Below are 13,607 nucleotides of genomic sequence, written 5' to 3'. Positions count from 1 at the left end.
TCCTGATTGGGGCATGATTATCAACTCTTAAACATTACTAGCCGAATAGCAGCCAAAGTTTTCAACTCCACATTCGTATTACCAGTATTATAAAAAACAAACTTTTATACCTGAAAGTAAAACCAATTTCGTTGTTATAAAATAATTATAAAACCACTTATAAAAATTAATAACAAACTAAAGGAAATTGAAAATTGTTTGTTTATAAAAACTAATAAAAGCAGTAAAGCTGTTAGTTCTGTTATTCGGAAATTCAATTACTTGCACCGAATGGGACCCGTCTAATAAACAGCATACAGAATACAGAAAATTTGAAATAAAGAACCAATATAATTAAAACTAAGTAAGGTATGGGTCTGTTTTCAGTAGTTTCAATAACTTTGTTATTTTCCAAAACTCAGTAGTTGAAGGGTATTTAATAAGCACATCAAAATTTATTAGATGCTTATTTCCAGGAAAACTGTAAGAATATTTTATCTTTTCAAAATGAAAGTAACAACATTTTGTGCCGAAAATTACATGTGAAACTTCTTCATTTCCAAGAATTGCTGAAATGATCAAATCCAACTGGGATGCAAGAATCCAATATTCCCCCAATTGACTTTGAGTGGCAAATGTGGAAGGTTTCAGAAATCGGATAATTACTGAGCGTAATTCAATGAACAAAACACCCCGGGTCTTTTTGAGCGAATTCATCGGTCAATATAGTCGCATTTATTTCGGTATTTCTGATACAGAGATACTTTTAAAATATGTTGAAAGGACTGAATATTCCAGGAAATAACCTTTTTATCGCATGAATTGAAACATTGACTGCCTTCATTGGAAACCAATTTTTTAAATAATTTCAAAAGAAAAGCAATTTGGGGTATCATTTAAAAAATTCTAGTCGACGAGAAGAAATAAAATCATTTGTCCAAAGAACAAAAGCAGCTAGTCTTTTACAAGTTTTCCGAAAGCCAAATCAACCCTAAACTATTGTCTTTAGATGAAACAATCACTATCAATCATCCAACTTCGATAGAATAAAGTTCAATATGAAATTATTACATTTTCTGCCGCAAAAATACAAATTACCGTGAGGTTGCCAAAACCTTTGAAAATCAACATGCGTTCATTATTAGCTGGTAATTCATCAATTCAGTTTGTTTGTCTCGAACTGTTTCAAGGGCGTTTTCAACTAAAGTTTCACTTAGTATACACCGCACCTAAACAATACAGATACACTGAATATCTCAGATAGTAGAGCATCTCTCCGAAGTATTCAGGCCAATGAGGACGACGTTGGAGCCTCAATATTGCGGAATATTGAAATATTTACTGGGTTAATAAGTGAACATTTTTTGCCACTGAAAATCTACCTAAAATTAACTACGTAGAACAGTTCCACTTCGCTTCCGTCGTTCGCTCGCTTCTTTGTTCTTTTGAGCGAATTTTTCTAAGAGGTTAACTAGAAAAGTGAATTCTAAGCGAAACAATGTCTATTAATATAGTCTAATTACTACAGTTTTTCTGATAGCAAACTCGCCGTAAAAAAAACAAGCCGCAAACGCAAACCACTAAACAAATCTCATTAAAATTAATTAATAAAAAAATCCCCAAAACCCAATGCACAATCCTACACACTGCAAATATGACAAAACTATCAGAAAAACTGATACAGTTAGTCATAAATACCACAAAATAAAATATTGAATTCTGTCATTGTTCGATGAACTGGAAGACATTTTCTTTATACAATTGCCTGGTGCGCTTCATGACTCAAGTTAATTATACGTTCATTTGTCGCTGGCTTTAATTTAAAGTTCACTAATTACAATGAATCGGCCTTATAGAAGCTAAAAGTATCCAATGGAAACTTGAAGAAACTTTAGCTCCAATCCTGGCAATGGAGCTGCAGCTTATCAAACAGACTAATTGAAAGCAAACACTTATTATTGTCGATGGGTAACTCGGAGCTGGATTCTTAAAATAAATCATAAATCACTTGAAGCTAATGTGCAATTAGAATCGAATTGGAAAAAGCACCCGAAACTATTGGTCAAGTTGCAAAGTCTCAATGTTCTTAACATCTACTTGACCATGCGGATATCGCCCAAGAACTGTCCAATGCAAGGAAACTATAACTCTTCCTCACATACATCGTACGCTACAACTGCATTTAAAGTCTGCGGTTTTACGGCAATCTGTTCGGACCAACTGTACGTGTGATTTATATACACTCCTAAGACAATTTCTAAAACGAATTGTTTAATAAAGAATAGAGTAAATAGTTTTTTAATTCGTAAGTCTAGGGAGAAAATGCGCTCCGTGAATTCTTTATTGAAGCCATTCAGAATTAAGTTAGCTGATAAGAAGCCAATTGAACAAAAATTATTATTTTGAAATATTGATAACAAAAATGAGATATTTAAAAAATACATATTTTTTATAGAATTCTTTGTATATTACCTGATAATTCAAACCACAACTTTGTTCAGCACATTTTTTTCTACAGTTTTCAGCAATTTTCACTTCTCTATAAATATTTCAAGAAAGGAAATGAGTTTCAAAATCAGGCTGAGAATTCATTAGTTAATACTTTTTTACACTTCTAAATATAACAGTTTACATGCCAAATTTAAGCTTGTATTTTTACATTATTTATATCTTATCACTAATCAAAATTCCCATGACTTGTGCTTAAAACACGTTTGCATGCTTATCCATAATAAAACTTCTTGCATTGTTTTAGTACATTAAATTGTCATTTATTAAATATGCAGTTTAAAAAATCCTTACTTACTGTAAAAAGTAAAGATCTAATAAATATTTTTAAAAGTTTCTAAATAATCAGCACCAATAAATAGCCATGGTTTTTTAAATTAAAGTTATAAAAGTCTCAAGGCATGAATATAATAATTTATTTGAAATTAGGTAACTTTTGGGATCAGTTCTGCAAGGCCTCCTAAATAATTTGTCAATGTTTTATGAAATATAAATTATCATATAAATTTTACACAAATAACGAAACATAAACAGTCTTTTTAAAAAATTTGCAAGTTTTTTTAAGCAAGTTTTGGCTCAGTAAAAATTGCTCAGTTTTATAAATATTGTAGTTAGTTTTACCGCGCACCGAGCGCAAAATGTAAAAAAAGTTTATTATTTTTCCTTCACTCTAAAATGCTCGGGTTCTTATTATAACCCTTGTCTGCATCATATTTCCAATAAATATTTCCCTTAACTAACGTTTGAAATTGTTCACGTAATAACAAACAAAATTGTACTATAATTACAAGTAAAAACTTACATAAACTCCCATTGAAACCACACCATTTTCGACGCTGTATTTTAATTTAACATTCAACTGTTACCAACTATGATTTAATCGGTTAGAAAGTTAAAACTCAATACACAAATTCGCGAAAACCGTTAGAATTTCTTTGCATTCAGCTGGTCTGGAAAATCAGGTTTTCAGATACCGCGTCGGTGGAAAACTGGCAAAACTTGGCATAGTTACGGAAAATCAGAGTACGGGAGTTGCATGATGGGCAAGCGTGGTTTTGTGATTGTAAAATTTCCAACAAAACTAATAATGTTTTTTAATATTTAATGAATTAAATCGGTGTGCAATCAATGCAACATCTCGACTACGCAAAAATCAGTTGGATAAAATTGAGCTTTTTGTGTGCGCGTTTGTATAAACATAAATACTTTGGAAATAATACATATTAACTTCTACTCTACTTTCAAAGAGTTGTTTTCCTAAGTTGGACAGTCCAAAGACACAGATTCCCCTGTTTCTGCTTACACTTGTTATTGTTGGTACACTTATTTGTTCAAATTCAAATACACCAGGTTCAGTCCAAAAAAAACATTGCAGGAAAAATAATACATTTTTGCTTTATGAACTATATTTAATCAAAAATACGAGTTAGCTTTAAAACAAAGGTTAACGATTTTTCTAGCATCCATCTGGATAGAAGTACTTGGAAACACCATATTTTCAATCAGAAAAAATAGATGGTACTTGTTTTTAGTAAAATGTACTGGTTCATAGACCGAAAGTTCCAAGCCAATATTGGCTTAAAAATTCTGCAGACCTTTGAAACAAGGGCATAAAAAATCAAAATTCTACTTGGACCCTTTAAGTGTTCTCCTTTAAACTGAATCCCCCTGCATATTTAATGTTTTATTTATTATTTACAATGTTTGTGTTGTACTTAGCAGGTTATACGTGAAACATGTCATAACGGTGAAACAATGACAAACATAAAGTTTAAGTTAAATGTTTCCATCATTTTAAACACTACAAAATGTTGGCTGTATTTTATAGGGTATTCCTTGTAAAGAAAATCGGAGTTAAAGCAGGTATGTCTGTACACATTTTAATGTTTTCATATATTTTCTTCAATTATCCAACTTATAATATTATTATTATTATTATTGTCTTCGTATTCGTACATTTTCTTCAAATAGCTTTTATACTCAAATTGTTTTCGTCTTTGATTTCTGTTAAAAATGATGATTGAAGAAACGACAACACAAAAATAAAAAACAATATTCAGCAAGATTAACCCATCACTTAAATGGACACAATTTTTATTAAAATATGCAAGGATTTATGACACACATTGGTGTTCTTTGCCCTTTTGTTTTTCACTAACTGACTGTGAATAGGAGTATCTCCATATTTCCTAATCTACATATCGCTTATAAGTAACATCAGATTAATGTCGTTGCAAATAGCTAATCGCAACAACCCAATATTGATTGGAAATCTGCGTGAAAACCCTTTCAGACACATCTGAAACAAGATAATAAATTAATTTAGACTGTGACAGAGTGTGATAATTTAAAATTTGCACGTTCCTCGGCCTTCTCCTCTCTTATCTAAATCACTTCTGATTAGTTTTAAACGAACCGTGTCTAGAATAAAATTAACTTTTCAGTTATTATCCAAAGTCATAGTTGGTTCATAAATTTTCTCAGGTCTCGTCACTTCCACTATTTAATCTTGGATGGAAAAAAATCCGAGCCTTTTTAATAATAATTCTGGAAAAGGCCACAATTTTAATAAGCTTCCAACGGTCTTATCAGATATATGCAAAGCATTTCATTGTTCGGATAATGTCTTATTCTGTCGATGACGACGGAAAAAGTATATTTTATATAAGGTTCATCTGCATTAAGTGTTAGAAGTCATATAGTGAAGTAAATACGAAACAAAGCTATTCCTTGCAAAGGTGATTGTGTCGTTTGAGTCCCTCGGAATTTTTAGTTTTACTTTACACGCTAAATCGTGTTTTAGGTATCAACAATTCATAACTACACATGCAAAATTGTCGCTAAGATGCATAATAATTGTGTGTTTCGCAAAAGTTTGAGCATCTTTTCTCCTTCTTTCCTAACATATGAGCAATCAAACAATAAACAGAAAGAAATAAAAGTGTTATTCCAGTGAACCGCACAATGACTTTCCATGGCGCAGATGACCAGACGGAACCATGGAACTTTTCATGGATTGTTCCCGGGTTATTAGCGGGCAGCTCCTGTCCACATACAATAGAAAATTTAGTGTTTTTCAAAAATCAAGGTAACTATAAAATTGCCGTAAATGGAAAATGATGGTCTATGGGTAAATTTTAAGGGATTTCTCGTTTAATAACGCTATCGCCGGAATATCAGCCACCGGTCACAAATTTTCCAGAATTGCAATGGAGTTTTATTCCAATAGAAGAGTTTGAAGCACCAACACTTGAAGACGTAAAACAATTTATCGAATTGTGCGAAATTGAAAAAGAACACAAGCAGGTAATATCTGTTGCTATACAGGGTGTTTCTGAATGAACAACTATTTACGGGTTCCATGGAAAATTAATGATAGATTGGTTTAGAGAGACTAGTCTAGAAATGATTATTTGCAATCTTGCTGGGTAAAACTAGGTGAGTTTTTTGGGGTTTCAAGTCGTCGTTTGGTTCGGCCTAAAACACCGAAAATCACACCAGTTTAATTAAAATTAATTAACAGATTGAAGTTCGAAATTTTTTCATTGTCTGTTACTCTCCTAGCTTTTGGGGAATACCAAAGGACTACGCAACTTCCCAATTAATCGGGCATTTTTTCCAACATTATAAAGGTGTCACTGACAAAAAACCACACGCTTTCAAAAGTCTCTTCAAAGATTGCTTTAAAAATATATTACGGATGCAAGAAAAAATCCACAAAACTCTCACATTTGGTGACAAATATTCAGGTGTTTAGCAATAACGTAATAGTTTGTGAATTTTCTTCGACTCGCTGCATTACAGATTCTACTATTCATTCATGGATTTTCAGGGTCTTCAGATAGACCTTCAATCATTTTTTTTTAATACATTTTACCAAAAGTCCTGTTTTTCTTTAGTTCAACATTTACAAAGAACCAAAAAATCCGTAGATCTCGTGATTTTAATGAAAATTATGAAATGTTATTAGAGAAAATGCAGTTGCGTGCAGACATTAATAATTGCACTGACATTTACAAAGAGCGCAAAAAGCGACAGCTGATACGACCTAATGAAATTCTAAGGGTGTTCAGATTCAAGTGTTTTTTATAGATTTTGCACACTTCAAGTTGCTACTCGCTCTATATCGTTAGTTATGAATTATTATTGGCCAGACTGTTTTTTTTATTATCCGGCATTTACAAAGAGCTCAAAAATCAGCAGATGATGCCATTTAAATTAAATCGTTAGAGTTTTTACCTTCAGACGTTCTCGATAGAACTTGAAAAATTTAAGTTACTGCGCCCTCGATATCGGTAGTTATGAATTTTTTTGAAAAAGATGCAGTTGATTGAAGACATTCATATTTACACTAACATTTACATAGATCACAAAAATCAACAGTTAATGCGATTTAAGTGAGTGTTCTAAACGAAATTCCTGAAAATCCTCACAAAAAAAATTAACTTTTCCAGCATATGAAGAGATGATATTCCTAATTTTCTCTTTAAACCTAAGACAAGTTAAATTTCATTTATTTACATTTACATATAATTCAAAAAACTTTAGTTACAACAAGTTTTTAAAAACAAACCATCAAACTTAGTATAAAATTTCTTTTAACACAGAAAGTTAGTTCTAGAAGGTTCGGCATGTCTCATCAGCAGCTCATTGTCTTGGAGTAACTTCATTATCAACAGTGTTTTATTCACTTTCAGTTTTGAATCCTTGAATCTTCACTGATCAAAAAAATCGACCATTGATTATCCGTTTGACCTACTACTTATAGTTCCGCATTAAATGCGTTCTTAGATTCGATATCTGATTGGTCGTCTGTTACTTGCGTCGTTTTTTTTTCAAAATTGAAGATTTTACGTTTTATCACCAATCACTAACAAACATTCATCTAGAGCGAAATTATTTATTTGCATTTACAAAAATACATGAACCATCTTTTGCTATTCTTTTTTTTTGATTAAATTTAAACATAGCATATACATAAAGCGTATTTTCGCGACAGAATAATTTTTACAACAATTTTTAAAGCAAACTGCCACTAATTTTCCATGTAGCAAGCAGCCTATATAAAAACTTGGGTTTGAGATTAAAAAAAATTGAGTACAAATCAACAATAGTTTTTTTATTTAGGCAATTGCAATTCACTGTAGAGCAGGTCGCGGTAGAACAGGAGTAATGGCAGCAATTTATCTGGTCCATTTCTTCGACATGTCTCCAGAATCAGCTATCACGAAACTCAGACTGATGAGACCGGGATCAGTGGAAACGTATCAGCAGGAAAAGGCTGTTTGGGAATATCGGGATTACTTAAGAACCAAAACGAAATAAAAAAGTTGCTTAAAGTTATTAAATCAACCTGTAGACTAAAATTTAAAAAAAAAACATTAATCTTACTTACGTAATGTATGGCCTTTATCTCCAAGTTAGATAACATTGCAGACTCAAAACGTAATGAAGTAACAAAGGCTCTGATTCCACTTGCTCCTACTTTGAAAATCTTGATTGGCTTCAATTTTTCATGTTCATTTTCACTGATGATCTTGACAGTGTGATAAAATGTATAAATATCTTCTTCCCTTTGCCGCACGTAAAACACGAAGCCGCCATTCAAATATGCGATTTTTCATCCCAAAAATGGGCATTTTATGCAAACGAGAATGGCATAAATATACTGGTCGTTTTTTTTTCAAGGAATGTGTTGTGAATGTACTAATGAAAGCCAGGAGATTATTTCGGCTTTGTTCCAACAATAGTTTGGAGCTCATCAACGCCACTTTTATTGATTTTAACACACATTTCAATCCTACACATGGTTTGTGATTGAATCTGATTGAAACTTGTTATTAAACACGCATTTCACTTTTAACCGAAATTAAAAATACTGTTTTAAAAATACATTGTGTTCCTCCTTCTCCTTTCGTCCACCTAATCTGTTTAGAAAAATAGATAATTTGCATATTATAATTTCCTGGAAACTAGGTGGGCTGCATACAAAAACATAAAACAGAGTATTCGCATAGCAGTCATATATTAACAGATTAATAGGTACAATATACATAACTTAAACGGGTGTTTAGAACAGTAACAAATTTACAGCCTTTACTATTTTAAAACAAGATTCTTAAATAAGTGGCAAAAGAATATTTTGTAACAAAAACTATATGTCCATACCTCTAAGTTAAATATGCATAATAAAAGTTTATTTACATTACAGCCAGACATTTCAGTACACAAAATACTGATGGACTTACAGAATAAAACTGAATTTACTAAATTCCTTTGGAAATCTGGAAGTACAATCATGTATTTTCAATGTTTAATGAATAATTTAATATTACAATATCATTAATTAAATATGTTTGTACTCATTAAGTCTTAAAAGCATTTTTTAAACTGCAGACAACCGTTATATTTATGATTACGAATTTGTAAAAAGTGATAAATCTATATATTCCAGTTGCAAAAGTATTGCGGTTGGATCAATTATTCTCTCTAACCAAGTGCAAATATCTAATATATTAAGACCAGAACATTATTAGACCGATTATCTATTATTAATCAACTCTTTTAACATTAAGTAGGTAAAAATTACGATAATATTGGTATAAATGAAGAACCTGTAAGTAGAAAACCTTGCAACAAATTAAAATAATTTAACATTTTATGAAGTGAAGTAATCAAACAGCTGATGTTAAAGCGGCCAAAAGCAATTTGAATACAACATTATTTTTTACGACCAAAATAATAATTTCTTTTAAATTCAATGTTGTCTCCTCAATTCAAGTAAACAACTAATTACAAAATACAAAAAGTTTTCGTTCTCTTCCTTTCTCCATATTCGCAAATTATCATATACTCGCTAAAAGTATTTTACGAAAGTTACTTACCATAGTTATTCTAAGCAATTTCCCTTTATTGTCAATTAATTATTATTAATAGTCGCCTTCGTACCCATAATCATCATATTGGTAATCGTCTCCATCATTTTCTTCTTCATGATATTGTTTTAACATATGTAAAACTCCCAATTGATTTGCGGATTCATCAGGTTTTTCCTCTTGATCGTCATAGAAATCAGTTGTATCCTCTTCTTCCACAACTGATAATAAAAAGAATATAATTACCAGTAATAAATGCACGAAAAATACGGTGTAACTTTAAACAAAAGAGTACCGGCCTAACCGGGTAATAAGTAGTTTATGGAATGAATTTCTAAACATTTTTTTTTTGTAAAACTTGGCTTACCTTGAGCATCTGATTCTTTATGTTTCGATTTTAAGTCCCTCTTAACATCTTTTTCAGCTGGTGGTGACGTACTGCTTTCGATGAATGGAAGACCCACGTCTTTAAGCTGTTTTCCTCTGGGTGCTCTTTTGGGTGTTTGTTCGTGAATAATGTCTGATGAGTACTTAAGCCTGAAAGAAAATGTAAACCACTGTACTTTTCTATCATAGGTCGTGTAAATGGCATTAATATGCAGGCATAGTTTAGAGATGACTAACCTTTTAGCAGAGTCTAAACCAGTCGCGGACTCTTCATTTGGAGTTGGAGTGTCATCTGACGGAGATATGTTCAAGTTCTTAAGAACATCATAGTTAATTTTCGATGAAATTTTCTTCTCGTGAATAATCCTTTCAATAGCTTCCCCTGCAGAATTTGCCGGTCCTATTCGAGTTCTTTTTGTTGGTCGTTTCCGCGGTTTCTTCTCGGGTTTTCCTTCTTCGGTCTCTTTTTTCAATTGCTCCTCCTTGTCTGCAAAATTAAATTAACTCTTTGGATAAAAAATATGAAGACATTTCAGCAGTGGGAAGCATCGCCTACCTTTTTGTTTCTGTAAATAATCCGCATTAATTTCAGTCCACAGTGTGTGTTTGGTTTCGGACTCTGCTTCAGTTAAAATATACGTGTCCAGTTCTTCATCATCAATATCATCAAAGTCTAAATTCAGCTCAATTTCATTTTCTCGTCGTGGCAGTGCATTACAAGTATCTTCTAATGAATTTGGAAGTCCTATACTCTCGATATTGGGACCTATAAATGCATCACAATTGAGTACATCTTAAGGTTTCCATCCATATACCTGCTAATGTGAAAAAAGCAGGTATAAAGTAGAAGAATTTGAAAAATGAATTGCCAGTTCGCTTTCAAACATGAAAAATCTGATATCAAGATATAAAGTCTGGTGTTTTGTAATATGTGGTTTTACAATAAAAAATAACAATAGAACTTGAGAAACCCCTGGAAAGGAAAAGTACTCAAACTGCCAACATTAAATACAGAAGTTAAATAATAGATAAAATAACTAAAGTTTCGCATTTTTTAAATTTCCTTGCTTAGGTAACTAACTAAAGTTACTTTTGACAAACTACTAACAAACATGCCGTTGAACTTAGTACCTACTTAACGGTCTCAATCTGAAATTCTCGCGCTTAAAGTTTGATCAAGAATTTGCATTTAAATAGGGCCATAAGTGTAACAGTTGTAAAGCAATGTCTTACCAAGTTCTACAGGAAAACTACAGTTTGGAGCATCTTCGTTTTCCTCTATAATCTCCTGAATCACGCTCATCGTTGATTCGTGTATAAACTTTTCGGCGTCAGATTGTTCTAGATTCTTTTCATTCCTAAAAACTTCAAAATATGTGTATTAAAACATAGACTTACGTGTGCAGCAATGCAACAAAAATGTCTATTTAAAATTTGAATTCCTACCAGGCAATTTATTGGACTTGGTTTTAATTTGCTCCAATTGCACTTCGATTGTTTTTTGCAGATCGTTGAATTGGTCGCTTTCTTCTTCCATTACCTGCAATCAAATTAGCATTTTAAGTTTACCATCGGTTTATCAACCAAAAAAAAATGTATGAAGACACTTTTGGAAATATTTCAGCTTTCAATTACCTTCATCAGACGTTCCTTGTCTTTTTTCCTTGCAGCTTTGAATGATGGCGGATCTTGCTCTTCTTCAAGATCGACCGTCATGAATTCTTCTAAAGTCAACGAGCTACTTGGTGTATCACCAAACTCGGTCAGTCTGAAATCAGTATCAGCTTTAAATGACTTAATGAATAATTTATTATCAACAATTATAATGTTTTTTACATTGAAATGAAGCCTCGACAACTATGCTTTAAAAAATTTGACATAAAAACGTTTAATGACCAATTGCAATGCTCTATTAGGACTATTAATAAAACACTTAAAAGATTTCATCTAAGCGTTTCCTTCATTATTTTGGGTTCTACTTATTCTTCAGGGTATATAACAAATATGCCCTGTTATTTCTTCTTTATGCCTTTCTATTATATTTTTTGGCTGTTTTTTTAATCTCGATATGGCTCTTTTATTTGAGCTCCTATTAATGTTTTTGCCTTGACTTGTTTTAACTTGTACAAATTTAAAAAACTATATTTAGTTCATCTTTCAATTTTTTTGCCTGCTCAAAACCATTAAATTTAACATTGATTATCATATAAATTTTTACTAAAGGATAACGTTTCTTTGGTTTTATTGCATGTCCAAAGAACATTATACTGACTCTTTTTTATTGGCTAATATTTGCCAACATTTCGAATCATTCCCGAATGTGAAAGACTGAAACTAAAGTTGACGAGTGGCCGATAATTAATAATTTAACGAATATAATACAACAGCACCGGTAAATTCAAGCAATATATATCGTTCTTCAAACGATTTTTCCAGATTTTCATTGAAACGAAACTCAAGTTGAATTGGGAAATTTTATAAGAAATTACATCGTATTTACCTTTTTCTCATTGTAGATTCGTGAATCTTTACAACTTTAACTATATCTGGTATCGAACGGTTAAATTCGTGGAGGCGAGCGGCTATTAGCAAAGCTGAAAGAAAACGGAAATGATCTTGAAGAATTATTTATTTCTCAGGGTGCCAGTAAAGTGTTCTATTAATAAATCCAATTATCATAACGTGGTGTAAACGCGACTCACCCACAGCTAAATTTCACCTTGCTGTTATTTTATTAAACATTTAGATTATTCATAATAATCCTAATGTTGTGTTTGAAGACGTAATTTAGACCTAAACATTGCAGTTTGCAAAGAGGTACCAATAACTAATATTTATGTACTTAAACCTATAACCAATAACAACAAAAGCAAGCAAAAAATATTATAATTATAAACAAAATCGTGCATCAAAACTGTTTAGTTTTACTTTCAATGTCCGGCTCGAAGGACCATCATTTGCAGCGAATTTGCAAGAGAATACAATGCATTAAACGTTCATGTAGAAATGCAGTCGTGACGATTTAGTAGACACGTCGCTTGTTCTACACCAGATAATCCCTATACATTTAGTTATTTTTTTTTGTCGCCACTTTTTTATTTCATATTTTACCTGCTCCACACAATCCTGACGGTCTCCTTCCAGAATGTATGCTATCTCTTTTCATCCGTTGAACCAATCGCAATGCAGTATTCGTAACTTGTTGAGTTTTGGCTCCGAATTCCAACTTTGAAGCGAATCGTAAAATGTATAGACAGGGATCTGAATCAAATGAAAATTAAATGATTAGTATAAACCCTGTAGAAACGTTACTGGCAATCGTCATAATCAATCGATAAACACGTAAGTCTAATCAATTCTCCTGCCATTCAAAGTGGCTCAAATAACCAGAGGTAGATAATACACTGAAATAAATGTTGAATATTAATACGTAAAATAATGCCATGTGTGTGGCAAATAGGTTTTAAAAATATCTCGCTATGTGAATTGAATATTCACGGTTCTTTTTCGGATGTGTACGGGAGGTCCATGTTCAACCAACTTATTTATATAATGAACACGAAAATTCAATGAATTAACATATAAATACACAGCAAGTTAAAAAAAATATGCATTTAAATTCATATGAACCGGCATTTAAATGTATACAAACTATTTCCCATTTCGAAACCATGTTTCGAGCGTATTTTGTGCATGCATTGCAATATATTTCAATCAAATGTTATGAGGAAAGTTTTGTGGTATATTACCTATGCGCTTGTGGGGAACAAAGAACAATATTGAATAATTTAAAATCTAAATATTTTAGGCAATAAAGTTCGAATGACAATAACTTTAAACGAAAACTTTTAGATACTG

At 31.8% G+C, this 13,607-nt stretch overlaps 2 protein-coding genes across 3 annotated transcripts; one reads left to right on the top strand and one right to left on the bottom strand.

Annotated features, from left to right (window-relative positions):
* Window positions 1–3,883: 3,883 nt before the first annotated feature.
* On the top strand, window positions 3,884–8,379 carry LOC109545020 (dual specificity protein phosphatase 23). 2 transcript variants are annotated; one of them, XM_048664449.1, is made up of 4 exons: window positions 3,884–4,350; window positions 5,441–5,575; window positions 5,630–5,793; window positions 7,615–8,379. In XM_048664449.1, exons 1-4 carry the CDS (start codon window positions 4,296–4,298, stop codon window positions 7,810–7,812), a joined length of 552 nt encoding a protein of 183 aa, XP_048520406.1. In that variant the 5' UTR covers window positions 3,884–4,295; the 3' UTR covers window positions 7,813–8,379. The 2 variants fall into 2 exon arrangements, with proteins under 2 accessions (XP_048520406.1, XP_019771058.1); XM_019915499.2 differs by lacking the exon at window positions 3,884–4,350 and adding an exon at window positions 4,429–5,225 and having other exon boundaries at window positions 5,291–5,575.
* Window positions 8,380–8,495: 116 nt separating this feature from the next.
* Window positions 8,496–13,020, bottom strand: LOC109544986 (transcription factor IIIB 90 kDa subunit; the record flags this gene model as incomplete). The annotated part of the gene is made up of 9 exons (XM_048664448.1): window positions 8,496–9,583; window positions 9,730–9,899; window positions 9,987–10,236; window positions 10,306–10,515; window positions 10,983–11,114; window positions 11,196–11,289; window positions 11,385–11,517; window positions 12,250–12,343; window positions 12,861–13,020. Coding segments are annotated over 9 exons (1,410 nt in total), but the record flags the coding sequence as incomplete, so codon positions are not given.
* Between the last annotated feature and the right edge of the window lie 587 nt (window positions 13,021–13,607).

Source organism: Dendroctonus ponderosae, unplaced genomic scaffold (assembly GCF_020466585.1).
Source record: "Dendroctonus ponderosae isolate FM_Combo_2020 unplaced genomic scaffold, Dpon_F_20191213v2 Dpon_F_20191213_262, whole genome shotgun sequence".
NCBI lineage: Eukaryota > Metazoa > Arthropoda > Insecta > Coleoptera > Curculionidae > Dendroctonus > Dendroctonus ponderosae.
The sequence above is the reverse complement of the archived record's forward strand: the minus strand, read 5'-3'. Positions and strand labels throughout refer to the sequence as shown.

Coding starts and splice junctions, on each gene's coding strand:
- LOC109545020 (XM_048664449.1), top strand. CDS start 4,296: ATGTTGGCTGTATTTTATAGGGTATTCCTTGTAAAGAAAATCGGAGTT. Junction 4,351..5,440: donor GAAAATCGGAGTTAAAGCAG/GTATGTCTGTAC, acceptor GTGTTATTCCAG/TGAACCGCACAATGACTTTC. Junction 5,576..5,629: donor AGTGTTTTTCAAAAATCAAG/GTAACTATAAAA, acceptor GTAAATTTTAAG/GGATTTCTCGTTTAATAACG.